General features: G+C 35.7%; 1 protein-coding gene across 1 annotated transcript in view; it reads right to left on the reverse strand.

Annotated features, from left to right (window-relative positions):
- Positions 1–26,164, reverse strand: part of Dpp10 (dipeptidyl peptidase like 10) — a 794,281-nt gene that overhangs the window by 61,733 nt on the left and 706,384 nt on the right. The window contains exons 11-13 of the mRNA XM_052200993.1: positions 16,188–16,311; positions 7,043–7,081; positions 3,542–3,649 (exon numbers count right to left, since the gene is read on the reverse strand). Of these exons, the coding sequence (XP_052056953.1) occupies positions 3,542–3,649; positions 7,043–7,081; positions 16,188–16,311 (271 nt within the window). The remainder of the gene's footprint in view (positions 1–3,541; positions 3,650–7,042; positions 7,082–16,187; positions 16,312–26,164) is intronic.

The following is a 26,164-nucleotide window of genomic DNA, read 5'->3' on the forward strand; positions in this document are numbered from 1 at the left end:
ACTTTGTTCAGGTATTATTTTTCAAAAATGTGGTATTGACTATATAAAAGAACTTTTATACAATAAATAAAAGTCTTATAGCTGTTATTATGAAGCAAGAAGTTTCATGTTTTCAATATGTTCACAAATAGTGTACACATTTGTGCATTTGTGTAAGGCTGCACCTGTGTGAGTATATACAGGTATGTGAGTGTTGGGAATATTTGTTCATGATACTCATGATACTCATGTGTTTACCTAAATACCATTTTATGGCTCCATAACCACTATGTTAATTTCAGTTAACTGACAGCAACCCCACAAATAACACCACAGTCTTTTTCTTTTCTCAGTTTGGCAAATTATTTATGCCCTGAATGGCAGCCAGAATAGAGTGGAAGTATTCAATGAAACATTTTCACACTCTGAATGAAAGATGAACAGAGTCAATCCAGGTACTCTGTGCAGTTGCTCTGGACATGGCAAGAATAATGGATGCACCTGCACACAGGCTATTTCAGAAGCAGATGAAATTCCTTTCAAGGAATTTAGAAAAACTGCTGGTCCACTCCTTACTAAGGAGCTACTGGCAATAAAGAGTTGCTGGAAGAGAATCATCCTTTTCTTGAGAATGTGGCCACTGGTATATTTCCCATCTTCCAGCAGTTGTTCCACACATGTCTATACCACACATATAGACTACAATAACTAGACTTATTAGTTATAATAAAACAACTACAGCCACACCCACAACCACAAACACAAACACAAACACAACAACAACATCAAGAATAACAACAACAAATGAAGTTGGGAGAGGGATATATTAAAGGGAACATGGAGAAAATGGGGGAAACATGGAAAATATGATCATTTTCCATAGTATACACTTATAAAACCCTCAAAAATACAGGGGAACTTTCAAAAAATGTAAAGAGAAATTCATAAATAAATATGAAAAGACCTATCATTGTAAGACACCATCTGCCCAACATAATACTAGAAATGGTTTCCTTTATTAATGAGTTAAATAAACTGGCTTCATTTGAAACTGTGAATATCATGAAATATTGTACATTTGTTTCTAGCATTCACTATTTGTGAAGCTTTTCTTTGGTGTACATATGCATGTGTGACTACATTTGTGCATAGGCCAGGAGCTGACATAGGTGTCTTCCAAGATTGAGGCTTTCCTTGGTTTTTGAGACAGGGTCTCTTCCTGGACATAGAGCTCCTTAACTGTCTAGACTATCCGGTAAGCTCTGGAGATCCTCCTGCTGTCTTCCCCCCTAAACATTAAAGTTGTGACCGTTGATGACTAGCTTATAGGCAGGTACCAAATATTCAAACTCAGGTCCTTTTGCCTACATGGCACATAGTTTGTCAGTGATACCATATTGAGTGTTTAAAGGTGTAGCTAAATATAAGAGCAATGGGGTTTAACAATTCAATAAAGACTAGAGAAATAGCTCAGTTCTCAGAAAGACATGATGCTCTTCTGGTTTAAGTCCCAGAACTCATGTTGGGTGGCTCACAATCAACTGTAATTTGAGCTACAGAGGATCTGATATTCTCTTCAAACCTCCAAGGGCACATGCATGCACACACTCACTCACACACACACACACACACACACACACACACACACACACACACACAATTACACACACTTACAAATAAATAGAATACATCTTAAAAAATAAAGATTCAGTAAACTTCCCTGATTATAATATTTATAAAGTGCAACTTGTTGGAAATATATTTCCCTAGTACTATGATTACAAGGTTTACTTAGCAGAAATAAGTGAAGTAATTTCCTAATGACCTGTTTTTCATGTAGAAAATGAAAATATTACCTTAAAATCCTACCTGCCTATGCCAATCAATCAATATTTGACCCAGAAAGTCACAGAAATGTATTCATATATAAGTATATATTTATTTAGAAATAAATGCAATTGCATTATTCATGGGTATATAATTAACTAGTCCACTTGATAACCTACTATGAAAATCAGTCTTCCCTGTTAAAGAAATTACACATGTCCTATTTTTTTTATTTCAACCTTGATTAAAATTAAAGTCACATTTGTGCAGATTGCTTAATAATGCAAACCTCAGGTATCTTTGTAGTTTAAGTACTGCCATAAAATTTTTTCAATCCAAAGTAAAAATTTGTAGGTACAAATGTATAAATACATATTAGAAATTGCTCTATTTAAAAAAATGTCTTTACTAGTATATGCTAATTATACACCATGGGGCTTGCCGTGACATTTTCAGACATATAGATCATGTATTTTGGATCCTACCCACTTCCACATTACTCTTTTGACCCCTCCCTCTCCTGATAATCCATTCCTCTTCCCACCCATGTCCATTGTATGTTTCTTCAGATGCTCCCATGAGTTTTATTAAAGTTGCCCCAACTTCAGAACAATCAATCACAAGAGTTGAAGGAGGGGATAACTTAAATTAGCCAAGTTTGGAAGAGATTTTATGCCACATTTATATTGTATTTTTTCCTCCTACATTGTATTTTGTATTTAAAAAAGAGATTCTTTCAGCTACATTCTTGGGAAGCTCTCAGAATCATTTTATTTGCTCCCAATTATTTGTCATTATAAAGCTGTGTGTATGTGAGTGTGTGTGTGTGTGTGTGTGTATGAGGAGTGTATGGGCAGATGTTCACTTCTAAGGATGCTTGTTTCCTCTTCAATGTGTGTTAGTGAAATTTAATTTAAATTGGCTCATTAATCTTGACATATTTAAATCAGCTTTTGATCAACCTGATTTTAAAACAATTTAGACTATTAAAATTTGTTTGAGATTTAGAAGGAAAAAATGTTTCCTTCCTCTTTTCAAAAAGTCCCTAAGAAATTGTGTGGCCTCTTAGTCATTGAGAACACATTATTTTTATTTTGTACTTTAAAATATGCACTGCATTTTCTAGAATAGATCCATTTTAAATTTATTGTAGCTTTCCATTTTGAAGGGGATTTATTTGGCTATGAAAAATCAAATGTAAATATTCACTGTGTGTACCTTATATACATGTGTAGCTGGACACTCTATGCCATGCACCTGGAAGTCAGGTAACACTTTTGTGGTATCTGTTCTTTCTTTGCACCTTTAAATGGATTTCAGGTCACCAGATTTACAAGGCAAGTTCCTTTACCACTTTTACTATAGTACCAGTCCACACATTTTTGGGGGGACTGGGAAAGATAGCAAGATGAAGCCCTTGTCACATAAGCATGAGGACATCAGTTGGGATGTACAGAACCCATGTAAAAGGCAGAAGTGGCAGCATGCATCCATAATCCTAACACTGCTCTGGTGAGATGAGAGACAGACTGGAGAATCTCTGGAAGTACCTGGGTCAGATGGCATAGCAGACGCAGAACTGAACAACAAGCAACCCTAGAGATTGTCCTCTGACCTCCACAAGTGAGCCATTGCTCATGTACCCCCATAAATGCACACAAATACAAATCCAAAGAAGGAGCATTGAGCCTTCAATAACAATGAAAATGAACCAAAGAAAAATCTCAGGACCTACCTGGACCAGGAACATAGCTATGTGGTGGAATTCTCCTCTTCCACCTTGTTTGACAGGAACAGTCATGAAGAACTTGCTTCCATCTCTGGAAAACACTGGCTCCTCATTCTATAATTGAGAAGAGCACAGAAGAAGATCAGAATGTCTATGGGGTCAGCTTTGTATTCAGCATCAAATATAGGCTGCTGTTTGATTTAAATTAGTTTGAGAAATAGAAAAATTGTTTTTTTTTAAAAGAAAACAAAGCACAGCATTTAAAATTTAAAACGTGGATTTAATGTCAGAGTATGTGTGTACGGATATCAAAAGTTGAAAAAAATGTTGAGTTTTCCCTCATTGGGTATGAGTATTAAAAATTCGAGTGAAGGTCCATGAGAAATGTATATAGACAAGAACTTTTATAGCTTGGCATGTGTCTATACTCAGTAATTTATCTGTCAAACCTAAGAAAAGGGTGAATTAATTCTATAGACTAGCTCATCGAGACATGTCTTTAAATAATAAAAGTCTTTAAGAAACATTTTTATAAAATCATTTACCAAGCAACTTTACTATCCAGAGATTCCTTTCTGATATTACGCAGCACACTTGCTAAAAATACAAGAAGTAAAATGCCACACAATTGGAAATTACAGAGATCATTTATTCTAAATTTCCTGTCATTAGTTCATTTTTCCTTAAACATCCACACAAAACATGCACTCTTTCGGTGAACCTCGGGTGAATTTTTAAGTAAACCACAATGACTCACAGGAGTACAATTCCAAACCTTTTAAAAAGTAAATAATTTTGGTTATGTGTGTGTGTATGAGTGTGTGTGTGTGTGTGTGTGTGTTTGTATTTAGGTGAATGTATATTTGGTACACTTGTGTGACAATATGTGTGTGTGTCCTCTCAGGAAGAACAGAAATATATTTTACACAAAGATACATATGCACACATGTGCATACACATATGCACACATATACATGAGTACAAGAGAACTAACATTTTATGTAGCAACACATTCCTTACTGCCTAATTAAAGAATGCTTCTAAACATGGTATGGTTTTCTCTGGAAGATTTACAAGTTTTAAAAGTTTATTATGTTAAGGCATATTTATATGAGTATGTGGCAGTTTCAATAGAGTCTAGAGGTATGGGAATCCCTTTTAACTGGAGTTACAGAGGAGTCACCCACATGAGCTCAGAGAAACAAACGCTAGCAATTTGCATGACCAGAGTGTGGCCTAACCACTGAACCAGTTCTCCTGTTCCTCTTGTATAACTCTGAAATGCCCTTCTGGATTTACAAATGGCCTCACCTCACTATTGTGAACTTCATCTTTCTTTTTACACTTTCCCTATTTCAGAACATGTTCCTATTTTATCATGGCCTTCATAGTTTTATCTTTGTCTAGCATTTCAACTCTATGGTCACCTTCTTCATGACTATCCCAGGAAACCCTGATATTCTGCTACTCCCCACAGTCTTGTCTGCTTTTACTTCTGTTTCTGACATCACTCTACACAACTTGGAATATGTACTGAGTATGTGTGGATCTGCTTATAAGTGTATGACTCGTAAGCATGAAGCCTTCCTCTGTAACATGTGTAACATGGGGTAACAAGATTATAGTCCTCAGTGAAACATCCCTGCATCAGGAAAACATGTTGTTAATAGCAATGCCATGATAATTTTCATTTTTCACTTGGTGGACCTTTATAAAAATATAAGATTATATATGCGGTATCTTGAAACCTCAGAAATAATGTAAGTGAATTTTAACAAAATTAAACAAGACACAATGAAAACTCAGAACTCATGAGTGGGTGAACTCTGCTCTCATCCTCTGCTTCACATATAGATCAGTGTTTCTGAGAAAGGGGAAATGGCATTGGCCCTGATCTGCTTAGCTCTACAAACTTCTATGTGTGTTACACACTTGCCATCCTGTCTTCAGGCCCATGGGAAGTAAGTCCAACTGTCTGTTCATTATGTTCATTTCAACTATGCTGAAAGTGAATATGTGTTGCTACTGAAGTCCTAATTATCTTAGAAATATGCTTCCACTAATTACTGTGCCCAGCCTCTTCCATTTTCTGAAATTCTAAGCATTCAATAAGATTCTCATAATCCATCTGAAAGAAAAACATCAACTCTGATAGAACACCAAATGAATTTTCTTATTGAACAATTGATAACAATGTTTTGTTTAAAAATGTGTTCTATGCAGCACATATAAATTTGGATTTAATATAATCATGCTTGTTAAACTGTTAGGAATTTTCATGGCTCTAAAATTTATAGAACACTTTGTGTGAAGGAAGCAATTCAGAAGACATCAATATCCATCACATTTTTAATTTCTATTGGTTTTCTTCTTAGTGTCTAACTTAATTGAATGAGAACATATTATTGGTTATAAATACAAAATTATACTTTCATTTCATCTTGCATAATAGGAAGAATTTGTATTAATAAGAGTGTACATATATAGAACACAATAAATTATTTCTCTCCTTCCATGTGTACCACTGTCTATATATCTACCTGCAAGTCTGTCAACAGCCTGTCTATCTTCTCTTTTCTAGTCATGATGCAGTGTTCTTATGTGAAATATTTTGGTAGGCATCTTTTTCAATTGGGAGCAACAGAGAATATCCTTTCTGTCTTGACAGAGAGATAATAGATTTTATCTCACAAAAATTCCATGTGATGTGCCCAGGTGGAGTGATTCTCAGAGGAGCCCCCCCATTTTCAGAGGAGAAGGAGAGGAGTGTATTGAATGAGAGGCTCTATGAGAGCATATTGGGAGGATAAATCGCTGTGGTAAGGGTGTACAATGAATAAATAAATAAATAAATAAATAGATGAACAATTACATGAGATTTTACAATAGTTTTATTGGGAGATAGTATCTGCTTAGGGTTGCAAAGGAGGTGACTTTAATAGATTATTTATGATGGAAGTTGAAAACAATAAAGGTCTTGGACAAGAAATTTTGGGGGAAATTTTTATTCCCCCCCCTCCAAAAAAGAAGATATGTGAATACCCTCTATATTGGAGAGTAATGATAATAGAATGAAGAAGATGATTCTTATGACAGTATGTAGTAGAAGTATAATGATTTCCAATTTCAACAACTGTGGACCCTCCAAGGCTGTTGGTTATGATGTAAAGGCCTACAGGATCATAGCATGTTGCTTCTGTTGTGGGAATGAAAATCTCTCTATCAAAGGTAGAGCACACCTCTCTGCTTAGTCTTACTAGCCAGCTTGCCCTATGGAAACTTGTCTTTTCCTTCTTTCTGGTAGGTGGTAGTCCATCACACCTACTCGAAATTTTTCTTGGTTTCTGGGAATGCATGCTAGTTCTCATGCTTGCCATAGAAACTGACACAACCCATGAGCCATCTTCACAAACCCTGGAAATAACATTTTAGACAAAACTACATAACTATCATGTGAGGGAAATGTTTATAATGGCCAACAAGTGACACAGACCACCTATACTATACCTGTTTAGAGATCCAGGTGTCAGATGTCATCTCATATTTCTGAAACAGAACAATTAGCCTCATGAGTCATCTGAAATCAACATGAGGATTCATCCATGCAACCTTTCTCATACTCTTCTCTTTAGAACTCTACCCTCTCTTCAACTGGAGAAATCCCTTCAGAGATCCATCCCATTGGCAATATTGATTTGAAAAGTAGAGACGCAGCGTTTTGATGACAGTATGTCCCAAGAGCACATTACCAGGGTAGTAGAGTGACAAGGTCACTCTCCAGTAGTGTTTTATTTCATCCTTCAAAATTCAATGAACTACCAGACTCTGTTTCTCTCACTTTGTAGGCATCATTTGGAAACAATATTAAGTCTTCAGCAGAGCTGGGCAAACAGCCAGCAGTAAAATTCAAAAATCTAAAATTCACTCTTAGTAGTAACCATGTTTTCTCATTAGTACTCATTCATTGTTAGAGAAAAATATCCAACCTATGACATTTGATTTTCCATTAAAATATATTGCAAATGGTCACAACCAAAAATCATTGCAAAAGCCAATTTGACCAATTAACCTCAAGTTAAGATAACATATTTTAGAAATAATGTTGTTTTATCATGACATAAATAAAGCTCATGTTTGTTGAAACATACAAATATATATTTTAAAAGGGAGTCAAATTAAAAAACAAATATATTGTGCATAGTTCTTCTCTTCAAGAGGAAAGGCCCATTCCAAATTCTTCATACTATTTTCATATTTTCTATCACTTGTTCATTATAAATATGCATTGTTACATGTGTTATAATTGATCCATTTCTCTTAAAAGATTAATCCTGTGTTTATATGTTTTTCTGTATGTGGGTACATTCCCTTCAGAGTCCAAACAAAAAAAAAAAAAAGCATCAGATCTTTAGAACTGGCCTTACACTATTGTGAGTCTCCTAACATTGATACTGGAAACTGAACTCTGGTCTTCTGAAAGAACATCAAGCACTCATAACCACTGAAGAAGAATATAGGCTCTAATCACTTTCTTTTTTCAAGCACGTGTTTTCAAAATTTCAATACGAATAGCTCCATGCATATATTAGAAAGCATTTAAAGAAATTATTCCTTAATTCTTTATGTTCACGAAAGCAATACTCATTCTTTTTTTTTTTTAACAAAAGATATTAAATAATAGTGACAACTACTTGTTACTGTCACCCTGGTTTTTATAAGATTCCAGAGCTAAATACTTACATGCTGTCATTCATCATATATTTTACATGTGTACATGTGTATACAATTTACAACAAAATGAAACTTTTAAACTCAGACACAGCATAAAATCCCTACAGTCTCAATAACGTTTTAAATAAACATAATGAGAGTCATGAAGATGTATAGCATGTGAAGTTATTCTTGTGGTTATGTAGTAAAAAGAGTTAGATTGCCCTTGCATAGAGGAAGTAACAGGATTCTCTGGCTGGGCCAGTTTTGCCTCTTACATGTAAGGCAAGTACTCTACCTAAGGCATACACCAGTATGCCTATCTAGGACAAGTTGAAAAAGACTACGGTGTCATTGAGTAACAACACATCTAGAAAAGTTTACCAAATACACATGGAAGTCTAGTCTATCTATAACAGATGGAACATAATGGTTGTTAGGATACTACTAATGCTACAAAAGTAATATGAAAAGCATAGCTCCCATCCAGTCAGTGATGGTAGCTTTGATTATCCAATTCGCACACAATCTATTCAATGACAAACTGCTGCTTAGTAATTCTCCTCTTGAAAAAAAACTATTTAAGAAGTATTTTTCTAGAATGTTCTTAGGAAATGAAATTAACAGACCAGAAGGGCATAACTGCAAGAGTGTTGAGGATTTTATTTATCTATGGATCGTCAAGATACAGAACCTCAGGATCTTCCATGTTACAGGCTCCCACAATGGCTCCAAAACAGACAGTCTTCTAATCTTTTTCCTATAGATTATTTTTTTCTGGTTGTAGGAAGCCAGAGAATTAAACCATGCATCATCTGTTGGTGTCAGGCTTCTTACAATCTTGAGATACATCCTTCTCTTGTAACTGTAGCTTTTGTTGTTATTTTGATTGTACTAGCATGTACATATGTACTAGTATATATATATATATATATGTATATATATATATATAATATATATGTACTTGTGAAGTGGGTTGTGTGTGTCTCTGTGTGTGTCTCTGTGTGTATATGTGCATGTTCAAATGTGTGTGGCTTTTGGTGTATTATGCCATGGCATATGTTTAGAGGTCAGAGAAAAATCCAAGTAGCAGTCCTTGCCTTCCACCTTTTTTAAGTCATGGTCTCCTGTTTGCTACTCTCTATGCCAGGCTGCTGGCCTGTGACATTCTGGGTATTCTCCAGCTTCTACCACCTATACTGCATAGAAGAGATGGGATTACAGAATGGGAATACCCACTACTGCATCCTACCTTATACAACTTCTAGGGATCTGAATTTAGGTCCTAATGTGGGCATAGCAGACGCTTTACGAAGAGACACATCTCCCCAACCCATATAACTACCCCTTTTTAAGTGCCTGGGTAGAACTCTATGAAACATATTAATATTACTTAGTATTTAATCTATTCCCTGTTAAGGGACTGCTTCCTACCATAATCTTTTAGCCACTGTGAATAAAATATCACTAATGTTTTATTTTCTCTGCAAATACTTTTGTAAATGTGATTTTACTTATGTTCAAATCATAATGGAATGATCAAGGTGGAGTTCATATAGGTGCACTAAATAAAATTTTTTATTATGCATGCCATATTTGCATTTTTGTTTAGTTCCAGTTGATCTTCAAAATGTATTTTAATGGAATTGAATAATTTTCAGTTTTACCTGCAAAGAATACAAATCTTAATGTTTTGTTTCCTCATTCACAAATTCTGTTTGGCGTTGTTTAGCTATTTTAATTTATTCATTCTTCTATGTACTATTATCTCAAGATTTTAGTCTATATTTCTCTAATATGTAACAAGGACAAACAAATTTCACACCTGTGTTACTTTTCTACTCAGTGGCTATTCATATATTCTGTTGTATAAGGTGTTTAGTTGTTAGACTGGCAGATTGTATTTATTGTGTTATTTATTAGTGTGTGATGCCTTTAAGAAAACAGTCTTATCAGCTGTGGTTTTGTTAGCCCTTTTCATAACAGTTCCTGATGAATTTCTGATTTTAGTGAATTTACATATTTTTCTACAATTGGTAATTATTTGGCTTATTAAGTAGAATAGAATTGTATTAATTAATTAATTGCTTCTGTGATTAAATAAATTTCTGACAAGAGGAAATTTATCTTAATAAATAGTTCACTGCAGATTATAGTCTGAGGGATATAATCCATTGTAGCAGGAAAGGCATGGGGCAGGGACAGGGGCAGGGGCAGGGGCATGGCACAGGCTGATCTCATTTCATTCACATACCACATACGGGGGGACGGGAGCTGAGAGTTAACAGGAAGTAGGGCAGACTATCAATCCTCACCCCACTAAAGCTTTCACACACTACTCCCAACTGGGTACAAAGTACAGGCATCTGAGCCTTTGGGGGACATATCATATTAAAACCACAACCTCAGTCATAGTCCATAATTTCCTCTAGAAGTTTGACATTATGTCATGTTGGATTTAAGAGTGTGGTTGATGTCAAAATGACATTAGGTCATTATGAAATAGTTGACAAATAGTTTCTTTCTATGTAGTTAAAAATTGTTTCATTTCCCCTATAGAGTATGTTATCAATTGATACAATAAATGATGGCCCATTTTCTGTAAACCATGTGTTTCAACTGATAGTTTGCCTATCTCTGCTGCTTACCTCTCTTCAGTATGAGTAAAGAGATTTCTAGTAAGTTTCACAGTCAGTTTGTACAATGCATCTAACTTTCTTATTTGTAGGAATAGTATGAATTATTTACATGTATAGATTTCCAAATAAATTTGATTTATCTTTTTTTGAGGTGGTGTGTGTGTATGTGTGTGTGTGTGTGTGTGTGTGTGTGTGTGTGTGTGCGTGTTCACACATATGTGGGTACACACATGAGCACGAGCACATAACAGGTATGTGGAGGTAAAAAGATGACACTCCTGAGTGATTTTTCACCCTCAGCCATATAGATCCTGGGAATGAACTCACACCTTCAAGTCTTGCCATAGACTCCTTACCCGTTAAAACACCTTGCCGGATCCCTTACACATTTTTTAAATAAACTTTTCTTTTATTGAAAGCAAATCTGACACTCCTATCACTCAGAGCTCAGCCACTCAAGGCAAGAATATCAGAAGTTCTAGGCCTTCCTCCCTGACTTAGTGAGGTCAACAAAAAAATACATAAACCTTTCTAAAATGGTCCAGCAAGGAGGGACTGAAGGAACTTTAACTTGGAATATGTTGAAACTGGAATAGAACTTATCATTTAACATTAAGTCTTTCAATTCAAAAGCATTTATTCAACATTTTTTCTAATATTTATTTACATTTCAAGTGATTTCCCCTTTTCTAGCCCCCCCCACTCCCCGAAAGTCCCGTAAGCCCCCTTCTCTTCCCCTGTCCTCCCTCCCACCCCTTCCCAGTTCCCCGTTCTGGTTTTGCCGTTATTCAACATTTTTAAAATGCTGTGGCACTAAATATTGAGATGCTTAGATTTATACTGGCATATTTAATATTTAAATATTTTAATACAGTTCAGTTTACCCTCATCTTAGTATTATTACAACAGAAATATATTTTGTTTCATTTTCTGCATTTTTATCTTGAAACAAATTAAACTTACCGAGGACTTAAGGCCAGTTTTAGAAAATTTATTCTTTAGGTATATTTGCCAACTGCTTAAATTTTTCATTTGCTTCATTATTGATGTTTTCTCATCTTCTAAATATTTTGAAAAAATTTCAGTATTAAAAATATTTTTATTATGTGTCCAAAAACACTGATGCTGTCTTTGGACACTCCAGAAGAGGGTATCAGATATCATTACAGGTGGTTGTAAGCTACCATGTGGTTGCTGGGATTTGAACTCAGGACCTTTAGAAGAGCAGTCAGTGCTCTTTACCGCTGAGCCATCTTTATATGAATGCATGTGTGTCATTGTAGATATTCATTGGTTTTTATGAACACAGAATTACTACCTGGGACTTAAGAGCTACCACTGTTAATTTTCAAACTTTCTCTCTCTATTCTTGGGAATATGTTCTCATGGAGCTCTCATTGAAGTATGAAATTTGCTTCCTGGTACCTACATGGCAGCTTACAATGGCCTGACTTCTCCATACCTTGTCCATCACTCACCTGCTTCTGGCTTTTGTGGGCCTTCACTCACATTCACATTCCCACATACAGTCAAAAATGCACACACATACTCATCCCACCTGTGAGTTCACCAATCCCAAGATGTCCACAGGGATGATCTATACATTGGACTTTGGGGCCCTTTCTCACTCAAAATATTTTTCTTGACTTTTTGTTTTGTTTTGTTTGTTTATTTTATTCAAAGTATTTGATCAAAGCAAGAGAAATGAAACAACTGCATGGACATTAAGGATAATACATATATAATAAGTAATATATTTGTCCTTCTGTCAACTCATCATGCTAGAATTTATCATAGGCCTCAGCTTCTTTTCTGTTTAGCTCTTTAATTCACACATTATTCTGGAGTCTACCTCTTTTGAAATCCTCTTTTTCAAAAAAAAGAATAAATAAAACGTATCTATTTAAGGACATTTGCAATTTTCCATTCTGTCAATTTTGGAGACAGGGTCTCACTTGGAGTTGAGCTAATTCTCAAGCTTCTGATGTTCCTGACAACTCTCTAAGTGTTGGATTACATGCATATTCTACAATGCACATCAAGTCAGGAGCATGTTTGTCTTTACTTTTAGGATTTATTACATTTCTAAATATTTGGTGATTTACCACATATTTTTTGGCTTTTTTATTCATTTTACCGCATATTTATAATTGTGTCTCTTGATCATTAAAATGGTTGACTCTCTTATATTTTTGTATTTATTTTATATGTATTTGTTTATGCCTGTTTATTTGTATGTGGACCATGTTCATGAAGGCTGCTGGGGAGGACAGACTACTTATTGAATTCCATTGAGCTTGAGTTATAGGTAGTTACCAGCAGCCTGATAAGGGTTCTGGCAACTGAACTTCAATTCTCTGCAAAAGCAGCAAGCACCCTAAAGACCCAAACCATCTCTCTAGCCCATCTTTGCTCTATTTGAGGTTGGAGAACAGTAGAAAGTGCTTTGAGCTGGGTGATAGCTTTGCCATTAAAGGCTAAGGCTGAAACTTCTGAAGACCAAAGGATTATATATTTTGCTGTCGTATGACATATTTTCTAACTATCTATTGTGTCTTATCCTGTTGTTGAACTATTTTGTAAATTTACTGGTATTTAGGCTACTGTAGCATATAGATAGATAGATAGATAGATAGATAGATAGATAGATAGATAGATATGATTATGAAAGGCATTGAATGGAATTGTATATATTTCTTTTTCAGTAACTCTAACTTAATTTTGAAGAATTATTTTTAGATGCACAAATATTTAAATGGTCATGTATTCCTGATTAGTCAACATTTTATGACAAAATGACTATTAATCACTGGCTTAATTACATTGTTTTAGTTTGATCCAATAAAATAGTACATTTCCTATGTGGTTATGAAACTCACCCCCTTTCAGAAAAATCAAACCTGAGGAATTTTGACAATGGCTGCGTGTCAGTCTGAGATCTGTCAATCTCTTCTTTTCTAGTTTAGGCTACGTCTAACAAAACATAGACAATTATTCTCTTAATTATATCATGTTATATTAATATAGTTTTCTCTTAGGATATTTTCAATATTTCCAGTAAATCTTTGATTTGTAATAAGATGATTTTGAGTTTTTAAATTATTGTTTATCTTTATATTGTTTGGGTTTACTATATACTTGAACATGTTTAATACATATATAAAAGAGAAGTACTATATCATTTTGTTTTCAGTGTTTATTACTCCATTATCTTTATCCTAAAATTTTCTACATGTAATTTCACATGTATATTTATTTGCATTTTACACATATAACTAAAGTTTTATATAACTGAGTTAGGAAGAAAAGCTAGTAAGTATGAAGGTATCGATTCTCTGTGCTCTGAACTTTGGTTGTGCTCTGACCAGCTCTTTTATACTCCTGCTGCTGTGACTTGCCCACAGTGATTGACTATACATTAAAATTGTATTTTTGCTTTCAGATTTTCATATTTGTTTGTAATTTTTGTATTTTTTCAACAGTGTTCAATGTGCTTAGACATAGTCAGTTAATTTTCACTTAAAATATTGTGTATTTTTATTAGAAAAATTCATTTTTGAGTTTTTCTTTGCATTTCACTACTAAAAAATTTCATCTGCATGTTTGTTAAAGGAGTTGATTATTAAATATCTGTCTAATAGTTTGCATAAATCCTGCTGACCCCAACATTGTTATGCATGGGTGTATTCCTATAGACTAGATCTTTTTTTAAATTTTAAAAAAAATTTTTTTTCAAGACAGGGTTTCTCTGTGTAGCCCTGGCTGTCCTGGAACTTACTCTATGGACCAGGCTGGCCTCAAATGCAGAAATCTGCCTGCCTCTGCCTCCCAGAGTGCTGGGATTAAAGACGGGCACCACCATTGCCCAGCTTACAGACTAGTTTTAAGGGAGTAAACTGGGTTATAATTCTCCAAACATATATAATATTTTGCTTTTCATAAATTGTGCATTGTTAAAAATTGTCCATTAAATTTTAATTTTACTATATTAAAGCAAACTTTCTTCTGATAGGTAAAGCAATGTCTAAACACTGATCCAATGACTATATTTCCTCATAAATCAGTGGCATTATTTTCTAGGCATTCCAGCTTTGGTTTTGAGCTTGCAAGACAAAACAGATTCTCACTGATCCCATAGATGAGCTAGAAAGTCAGGGATTGCTTGAGTTCCTCTTCCATGCCCTGTATTCTCTACTGGCACAAGGCAGAAGATGTAACTTATCATGAGAGAAATTGCCTAGTATGGCCTGCCTCTTCTATTATCCTGTACCTGAAAACAGTTGCTTTATATAATTTTTATTGGTTTATAGAGGAAAGGATAAACTGAAATGGTTCCCTTATTACATAATTTGAGAATACATTATTGAGCCATTATTGATCCATCTTCTTTGTCAAGAGACTTAAATGCAATGTAATTGAACTTAATTGCATAGTTTTTAGTATATAAAATCGTGCAATTAATTAGTATACTAAAATTTAGTATATAATTTTAGAAATTTAAATTCAACTCAATGTTACAATAATTAGAACAAGAGCCTTTTATCCTACTTTAACATACTATAGGTATGATAACACCATCACAGAGCTAGTATGAACTACACTGGGATGTGCCCATGTCAATAGAAAAGGAGAAGGATTCTTCTAACAACATCAAGCCAAAGACAAAATACAGGCATAAATTCTCAACTGAAAAGAGTTCCATAAATTTTATACAACCTACATGCAGTGGACATGTATCTATTTATTTATTTCAGAGTTGACGGTGTTATCCTTTACTTATTGTTGACACCACTGCCTTCAAAATTTGAAATATTTAAGGTTATAGAGCAAAGTGTGTACTTTTGTTTAGTATGTTATGTGTATATGCATGTGGTATGCATGTATACATCTTCACATATCTATGTTTGCACATGCATCTGGAAGCAGAAGGTTGACATTAAGTATCTTAATTGTTCTAATGTTACATATTGAGGCAGGGTCTCATTTGAACCTGGATCCCAATAATTCAACAAGTGTAGCTAGCCAATCTTCTCTTCTCCTGATTTGTCTCTACCTCCCAAAGGCTAGGTTTCAAGGTCTCAACCACGTTTGCCTGGAATTTATTTAGGTGCTCTGGTATTTGAGGCAGTGTGGAAAATGGCTCACACTCTGAGACACTTCCTTAGTAACTAAAGTATACACACTAAGTATTTATTTCTTTTCCAACTAGTGTTGGAAGAAATAAAAGCTTTTATGTGAAACCTAAGAAAACTGACTTCCAACCATTTTACCTTACAAAATAGATGGGAATGAATCAAACTCACCCTACTGCACGCCCCAGTGGTAGATTCACAGACTGTGAGGATGGAGATGTTCTGAGGCCGATTCAACCACCTGACCACTGTCCTGGTGTTGCTTACCCATTTAACCATGGTGATGTAATATTCTCTAGGTTGGAAACAAAAAAATAAAATAAAAATGAAACTTACATTTAGAGCATGATAATCAGTACAGTTAGAGGCATGTATTGTTTTAGATGCAATAACCGAAACATTATAAGGGTGACGTATTCTGTGTACATATTCATATATGTATACATATTCTTGTTTAAATATTCATATATACAATTTCAAATAAATTGAAAAGGCTTAAATATGAAGAAATACATATATATATATGTACACACATATAAATAATACAGAAGAAAAATGTGAGAATGAATTTTTGATCAGAAAAGCAATTTTGGAAAAAATAGAAACCATCCTATACTTGATTTTTCCCCCCAAAAATGTTTATTTATTGGGACTAGAATGTGAAAAACAAGTATATAATTTTAACATTATGTTATACTTTGTTGAAAGAACAATATATAGCTAATAAAAATGCAAAACTCAGTCTTGGCTTAATGGTAATTCCTCATGAACAACCTTAATGTTTTGTCTTATGTATAAAGTCTTTGTCTATAGGGGTATTAATGGGTTCTGTCTCAGTTCATCTTCTTGACAACTAGACAGTACTTCAGAATAAGTTAGGTGGCATATCTCTAGACATGCTTGTGAGAATTTCCATTTTGTGAGTTGAAAGCTGAATTAAAGGTGAAAGTGAGCTGAGCACCAGCATTCATTTCTCCCTGCTTCGTGACTGTGCTGTCATGTGACCAGCTGCCTCATGCTCCTGCTTCTGTGACTGCCCTGCCTTCCCCATGATGGACAAGGCTTCCTTCCTTTAGTTGCTTTTATCAGGTATTTGATTGCATAAATGAGGAAAGTAACTGATACAATAGAATTTGTTTTTGTCAATTGTGGATTAAGAGCCAATTCCAATCATAATATTTTTATCATGCTATTACTCTTCTTGTTTCAAACAGTTAAAAGTAAAGAAGAAATCAAGATGAAGCGTCTAACTGGGTATTAAATCTTTAGCACCGAGGGAATATTAATTACTGGTATAATTATTTCCTCAAAGTTATGGGAGGTTGTTATAAATATGTAATATAAATTTTATTTATAACGTCTTTTGATTTCATGTTAAGAAATTAACATAATGTATCATAAAATTTGGAGCTCCCACACCTCAAAGCCCAATTATCATAGTTTGATATATGATAAAAAGAAAAAGGCAACAAACTTTACAGATACTTCTGCTATTTCATAACAGAGGAGCAGCATTAAAAAACAACTGAAAAGGTGCTATTTGTTAAAACTGATGTTTGCGGGCTGCAAAGCTCCCATGGCAGTTAAGAGCACTTGCTGCACTATCCTAAAGAGAGGATTTCAGTACCCAGCACCCTCACGAGGAAGTGTACAACTTCCTCTAACTCAGACTCTGAGATCTAATGCCCTCGTCTGGCCTGTATGGGCACTGCACCCATGTGGTGTACACTCACATATCAGTAAACACAAATAAATAAAATTAAATCTTTAAAAGAAAAAAAACCAAAATCTTTGTTTGAGTTAATGGTTAATAAAAATATTATCTATAGATAGTAAAATTTGACAGAACAAATCTTTTGTCCTAGGACAACTCTGGGCAAGAGATATGCCTACATAAATCTCACCTTTTTTTTTTTTTGCATGCTTTTCTGACAGGTACAGTTTCCTTGAAAATTGTCTGCTACCCTGTCAAAGTGAGGGTGTCAGCAGAAGGATGAATGTAACTTGCAATGGAATGATGTCTGACATATTATTTTTCAAATTTATTCAAAACATCTGGAAGCTTTTACAACCAACTGTTTACAAATTGCCAAGAAACTCGGAGAAACTATAACACAAGTTTCTCTAAGCAGTTAATCTTTTTTGTTTTTCAGTCCAGTCTTTATCCCCTTCCTGGTCTGCTCTCTGACTGTCCCATATCCCATACATCTTATCCACCCCCATCTTTAAGAGGATTTCTCAACCTTCCCCACCTCATCCCACCTGGCCTCCTCACTCCCTGGGCGGGGGCCTCAAGTTTCTTGAGGGTTAGGTATATCTTCTCTCACAAAGTCAAGACCTTGCAGTTCTCTACTGTATATGTGTTAGGAGGATCACCATCTCTTACCTCAAGCTATACTACAGAGCAATAGTGATAAAAACTTCATGGTATGGTACAGAGACATACATATTGGTCAATGGAATAGAATTGAAGACCCAAAAATAAAACCACACCCTTATGGACACTTGATATTTGACATAGAAACCAAAAACCTACAATGGAGAAGAGAAAATATCTTCAACAAATGGTGATGGTTTAACTGGCATTCTGTATGTAGAGAAATGAAAATATATTCTGTTTTACTTTCCATGTTTTGTTTCAACAAATTTATTTTGAGTATGTAATCACATTTAACAGTGTGATCAATAAGTGCCTAAAGGACCCAGAGAGGTGGCTTTGAGGTGGGAGTGGATTGTAATATTCTTGTCATATCACTCAAACAAAGGAAGGACATCTAAATCATATGCAGAAATATTGGAATGCACACAGACACAAAGCAGAAATGTAAGCATCAACCTTTCACTGATATATACAAGCTTTGAGAAAAAGGAAGGATATGCCCCATATACAACTACAAAAAGCAAGGATGAATTATAATGATTCAGATATTCCTGAATAGCAGATATAAATGGGCTAAAGCTGTACAAAAGCTAATATGAACACTGTAAAGATTTATGAGCCTTACCCTCAGTTGTATTAAAATTAACATGAACATTGGAAAGGTTAATTAATGATTGTAAAAAAAAAATCAAACTGTCTTCAGCTTTTGTGGGAAGGCAACATTGGCAAACTAATTTTAGTCTACAGAAAAAATATATCTCAATTGTCTAAACAGGACAACATGGGGCAAATTGAGATGTGAAGAGAGCACGAATGAATTTTGAAATAAATAAAAAAACAGCAGAATTTCACTATTTGTTTAAAACAAATATTTTTGTTTTTGTCTAAGACAAACCTTGGCAATCCCTTCACAGAAAATGATACACTTTATCTATTGCATAGCTTGACCTTTATTGGCTTCCACAAAGAGTTGATATTTGGAGAACAATTCAAATCCTAACCACACATTTTTGGCAACTTGTTTTTGTTGTTGTTGCTTGTTTTTGTTTTGTTTTTTGGATTTGGATTTTTCAAGACAGGGTTTCTCTGTGTAGCCCTGGCTGTCCTGGAACTCACTCTGTAGACCAGGCTGGCCTCGAGCTCAGATATCCTCCTGCCTCTGCCTCCAAGAGTGCTGGGATTACAGGAGTGCACCACCACCACCCGGCTATAACTACAGGTGTATACCACCACCTCCCGGCTGTAACTTGTGTTTTTAAGTGGATATAAATGTAAATATAAAATTTTTAAGATAAGATAATTGTTTTGTAGTCAGAGATTTATATTGATCTTTGATTAGATGATATAGTTAATTTATACATATTATGTCATGCTTACAAAAATTTATTCTTATATGATATACCTTAGTATACACCTTATTTACTATCTAAGCATCACTTTCTTCTTGGTATATAAAATTTGGATAGTGACAACTATTTCTGCAAGCAAATTTGCAGTTTTAAAAGTTACAGTCTCCAAATATTGAAAGATTCCATTAAGGTGATGCAAATACACAATATGAAAGTTATAAGAAAGGTTGACATGTAGGCATTGAGGAAAGGCAGGCGTGCTGAGTTAGTCCCTTTGCTGTATATTTTCTGGGCCACAAGATCCCAGGTGCACATCTTACTTTAATTCCTAGCACACATACTGTTAGCTCATAACCATAGGCTGAGTCATAGAGACAGAGACAAGCAGGTTAAAGGGACACTACTCTAGCCTTTAGAGACATTGTATCATAAGTGTCCTTTTCAGAAGCTCCAAGTGTCCAAAGGGTATGCAACAGAATCTCAGAATCACTTCAGAATGGGCGTGCTGGAATCAGACCTCTGATAGCAGTCTTTATGCCTGCTTTCCTTCCCACCTTCCTTGCTTTTTTCTCTGAAGGTGTGTGTGTGTGTGTGTGTGTGTTGTGTGTGTGTGTTTGTGTTTGTGTGTGTGTGTGTATGTGTGTATAAACATGTGTATAAGTATGGTGGGAGACAGGATTCAACTTCTATTGCTATCCTTAGTTACTCTTTAACTCTCTCTTCTCTCATTTTTTTATTTTTATTTTTTATTCTTTACCAAAGTATCTAAGTACATTAGAGGCTCAGCAACTCAACCAGACTATCTAACAAGCATATTCCTGCCTTTCTAGTACTGACATTCTAAGTATGGATGGCTTCGCACACACATATACCCAACACATACATACACACTCAGACATATACTCACATGCACACATGCATGCACATACACACACATACACACACACACACAGACACAGACACACACACACGAAAACTAAGGACTAAACCGCCATTGGCTTACTGTATAATCCATGTTGTGTTTTCTAAACATATCTACGCACCTATCATGTCATTCTTTTCCATACTACACAGGAATTCTATATTAAGTGTTCTGTAATGGCCCTGAAACATACTCAGAATGGGTGTCATCCTAAAACCTCTGTTGATATTATACACCATTTGAATAAAAGGTTCTTCCATCTATTCCCATGAAAACAGATGAGCAGATGAGCGAATGACTTTTCTGAAGTCCAGATACTTCTTAGAAGAATCAGAAATTCAGACTAGATGTATGCCAAGAAACTAGGAAATGCAAAACAGTGCCATCAAGCTCAGGAGATAGGAACAGTCCCAGAGTTACATCAGTGATACAGGTGATGAGAGTAAACCTTTAGTAAGTAAAGGCCTGATAAAAGACACAGAGTGAAGGAGACAAACAGATAATGATGAAGGGCCAGGAAGATGGATCAATGGGTAGAGGTGCTTGTTCTCCAAATGGAGTTCATTCCCAAGATCCACTTTGTGGAAGATTTGAATCCAATCCAGCAAGCTGACTTCAGACATCCACACACATCTCCACACATGTGTGCATACAAACCAAACAATTAAAAAGATATTGCATCTTTTTCTCAAAAGAATATGATGGTTGTTTTATGTCTTCATGACTCATCTTAAAAGAACATCTTTTTCTAGCACTAAAGTATATACATTGAACTTTCTTCCCATTGTCTGGAAAAAAAATCCAGTGTTTGCAAAATCTTAAACTAATAGTGTGAGCATTTCCAAAATGCCCCTACTTCTTCTGATGATATGAACCATCTTACTTCCACTGGGTTTGGTTCTGGGGATACTGGAATGAAACTGGATCATTACATTAGGTCAGGTTGAGCTTAATTTTATCCAGACTCATCACAGTCTGTGTTTTAAATAAAGATGAGATGCATGATGGTATGATGTGTATTATCAAAATTTATGCTGAAGACATCCTGTCTGCGTGGTCTATGTATATTTGATGACTTAACAGGGCCAGGCATGAATCAGTGAAAATTAGTAAATAAAATGACAGGAGAGGAATGAAGACAGAGACTATAGAAAGAAACTGACTTCCTCCAAGTCATCAAATAGTGTTTGTTTAAGTTAATTTATTTTTCAATTGTTTTCTAGAATTACATATTCTAGTGCAATGTATTTCATCATGTCCAACATTCCCTCCTTAACCCCCAACTCTTCTGTGCACAAACATTCACATATCCTTGTTGGATCTAAGTGGCAAAAATCTAAAACTATGTGACAGTTATCACCTGTGAGGTTTATTTATTTTATTAGATATTTTCTTTATTTACATTTCAAATGTTAGTCCCTTTCCTGGTTTCTCCTTCAAAACCCCATATCTCCTTCCCCTGCTCACCAGCCCACCCACTTCTGCTTCCCTATCCTGACATTCCCTTACACTGAGCATCGAGCCTTCACAGAACCAAGAGCCTCACCTACCACTGCTGTCCAACAAGGCCATCCTCTACTACATATGCTGCTAAAGCCATGGGTCCCTCAATGTGTACTCTTTGGTTTGGGGTTTAGTCCCTGGGAGCTCAGGAGTTACTGGCTGGTTCATATTGTTGTTCCTCCTATGGGGCTGCAAACTCCTTCAATTCAAGTACTTTCTCTAGCTCCTCCACTGGGTACCCTGTAGCCAGTCCAATGTTTAGCTGAGAATATCCACCTCTGTATTTCCCAGACACTGGCAGAGCCTCTTAGGAGACATCTAGGTAATGCTCCTGTCAGCAAGTACTTATTGGCATTCACAATAGTGTCTGGGTTTGATAACTGTATGTGGGATGAATCCCCAGGTGGAGCAGTCTCTGTATGGCCTTTCCTTTAGTCTCTGGTCCATGCTTTGTCTCTGGGTCTACTCCCATGGGTAATTTGTTACCCTTTCTAAGAAGGATGAAAATATCAACACTTTGGTCTACCTTCTTCTTGAGCTTCATTTGGTCTGTGAATTTTATCTTGGATATTCAGAGCTTCAAGGCTAATATCCACTTATAAGTGAGTGCATACCAAACATGTTCTTTTGTGATTGGCTAACCTCACTCAGGATGATATATTCTAGCCTCAAGCTTTACTACAGAGCAATCATGATAGAAAACTGCATGGTATTAGTACAGTGACAGGAAGGTAGATTGATGGAATAGAACTGAAGACCCAGACAGGAAATCACACACCTGTGTTCACTTGATTTTTGACAAAGGAGTTAGCCATCCAGTTGGAAAAAAGACAGCATTTCCAACAAATGGTGCTGCTTCAACTGGCAGTTAGCATGAAGATGAATGCACATCAACCCACTCTTATCTCATTGTACAAAGCCCAAGTCCAAATGTATCGAGGACCTCCAAATAAAACCTGATACACTGAACCTAATAGAAAAGAAAGTGGGGAAGACCCTTGAGCATATGGGTACTGGGGAAATTTTCCTGAACAGAACACCAATAGCTTATGCTCTGATACCAAGGATTGAGAAATGGGAACTCATAAAATTGCAAAGCTTATGTAAGGCAAAGGACACTTTCAATAGGACAAAATGGCAACCAACAAATTGGGTAAAGATCTTTACAAATCATATATCCAATAGAGGGCTAATATCCAATATAGATAAAGAACTCAAGAAGGTAGACTCCAGAGAATCAAATAATCGTATTAGAAATAGGTAACCGAGCTAAACAGAGAATTTTCAAATGAGGAAACTTGAAGCTCCTAAAGAAATGTTGAACATCCTTAGTCATCAAGGAAATACAAATCAAAACGATACTGACATTCCACCTCACACCAGTCAGAATGGGTAAGATCCAAAATTCAGGTTAACAATACATGTTGGCAAGGATGTGGAGTAAGAGGAAAACTCCACCATGGCTAGTGGGATTTTCAGCTGTTACAACTACTCTGGAAATACGTCTGGTGATTCCTCAGAAAACTGGACATTAGAATGCCTGAGAAACCAGCTATACTACTCCTGGGCATATACCCAAAAGAAGCCCCAACATATAAGAAGGACACCTGCTCCACTATGTTCATAGAAGACTTATTTATAATAGCCAGAAGCTGGAAAGAACCCAGATGTCTCTCAACAGAGAAATGGATACATAAAATATGGTACATTTACACACTGGGGTAATTGTGTATCAGCTATTCAAAGCAATGAATTCATGAAAATCTTAGGCAAATGGATGGAACTAGAAAATATCTTCCTGAGTGAGAGAGTTTTATTAAAGGAGACTAGTAGGTGAGTGCATAGGCTGCCTCTCAGTACAGGAAGGGAAGAAGAGAAAGAGGGAAGAGAAGTATAGACTTTTATCATGGAAGTGGTGCCTGTAACTGGACCAAAACCACACAGTTTTTATCATGATTGCTCTGTAGTAGAGCTTGAGGCTAGAAAATATAACCCTGAGTTAGGCAACCCAATCACAAAAGAACAAGAATGGTATGTACTCACTTATAAGTGGATATTAGCTCTGAAGCTCTGAATACCCAAGATAAAATTGACAGACCACATGAAGCTCAAGAAGAAGGAAGACCAAAGTGTGTATAGTTCTGTTCTTCTTAGAAGGGGAAACAAAATTCCCATAGGAGGAGATACAAAGACAAGGTGTGGACCAGAAACTGAAGGAAAGACCATCCACAGACTGGATGCATAGGAGGACATGACATTGAGAATACAATGGGAATGTGTTGCTTATGGGAACCTAGTGATGATATGTCTTGTCACTGGTTCCCTTAGGTTGATCATGGAGGTGTCTGATGGTCATATTATGTTACCAGGTGCCAAGGACTGGCCATGAAAGTGCCTAACCGCAAAACTTCCTCTGAAACCCAGGCCATTTACTTCTAGATAAATAGATTAGATAAATATAGATAGATAGATAGATAGATAGATAGATAGATAGATAGATAGATAGAAAAATAGGTAGATAGATAGATCAATATATAGATAGACAGACAGATATATAGAAAAATGATAGATAGATAGATAGATAGAAAAATAGATAGATAGATAGATCAATAGATAGATAGACAGACAGATATATAGAAAAATAGATAGATAGATAGATAGATAGATAGATAGATAGATAGATAGAAAGATAGATAGAGAGATAGATAGATGATAGATAGATAGATAGAAAAATAGATAGATAGATAGATAGATAGATAGATAGATAGATAGATAGAATGATAGATAGACAGACAGACAGACATATGTGTGTGTTTATGTGTATACAAATAGCATACTGAGTCCAATTGATGGTACCCGCATGTATATGGCGAAGGGATGACCACTTGGATATTGGTCATTACTGAAGAAAACTGACTCTTTTTCCTTCAACAGCCATAAACTACTCAGAGTAATTCTACAGATGGACCTTAGGAGTGTTTCCCTTATTCATGCTTCAATGCTGACTGGTATCCTCTTTTGTAGGCAAGCATACTGCTAACAGTTGATGCATGCCAGGTTCCTGTCAGGGGACTGTGAAAAGCTTCCTTATGGCATTCTTCAAACAAACATAGCATCAGTTTTATATTCCCTACCCCTACCTGATTCTCCCCTACCCAGCTCCTTACTGTTCTCAACTTGAACCCCTCTTGCATTTTCTACAGTAGTTCCTTAAAGTCGCTTTACCCCTCCTCAATGGGCCATTTCTAAGTTTACTGACCTCTACCCACATCTTTCCCTCTTCTTTTTCTTTAATCTTCATTGCCATTTTGTTTCGATGTGTTTTGAGACAAGGTCTCACATATCCCAGGCTCATTTGAGATTTGTGAGGAAGCCCTGAACTTCCAAGACCCTCCTACTTCTACCTTCAAAGGTTCGTTCTACAGGAATCCGTCACCACACTGAGATTTTGTGGTGTTTATGATTTAGCAAGGTATTCTAGCAACAGAGCTAAATTACAAGCTCCTCTGCTGTCTTTATCTATTTATTTTTATTATAAAACAACTCAGAAAATGGTAAAGGAATACAATATTAATAGTTCCTATGATTGCTTCATTCTTTACTGTTTGAGAATTGCATACATGTAGATAATCATTGTGATGAAATCTATCGCTCCTCTACCTCCAATTGCTCACGTGTATCCCCACAACTTCCTGTGACTCTCAACAACCTCACTGAGTCGGCTTAGTGCTACATTCCTGTGTACAGACATAGGATCATCTACTGCAGCCTTCAAGCCTCTCAGAAGCCTCAACCTGTAAGAAAAGAGACTGCTCTTTGCTCTGCAGACATCACCTGGCAATAGCTCCTGAGCTAGAGGTTAGTACATACAATGCCCTTTTCTCATCTGTGCTAGGATCAGTGCTGCTTTATCCTGTACAGGTCTTGAACAGGCTGCCTGACTTGTGATTATTCACTCACGTGTGCTAAACCAAGCTCACAAATAGAACTTTCT

This window comes from Apodemus sylvaticus, chromosome 12 (assembly GCF_947179515.1).
Source record: "Apodemus sylvaticus chromosome 12, mApoSyl1.1, whole genome shotgun sequence".
NCBI lineage: Eukaryota > Metazoa > Chordata > Mammalia > Rodentia > Muridae > Apodemus > Apodemus sylvaticus.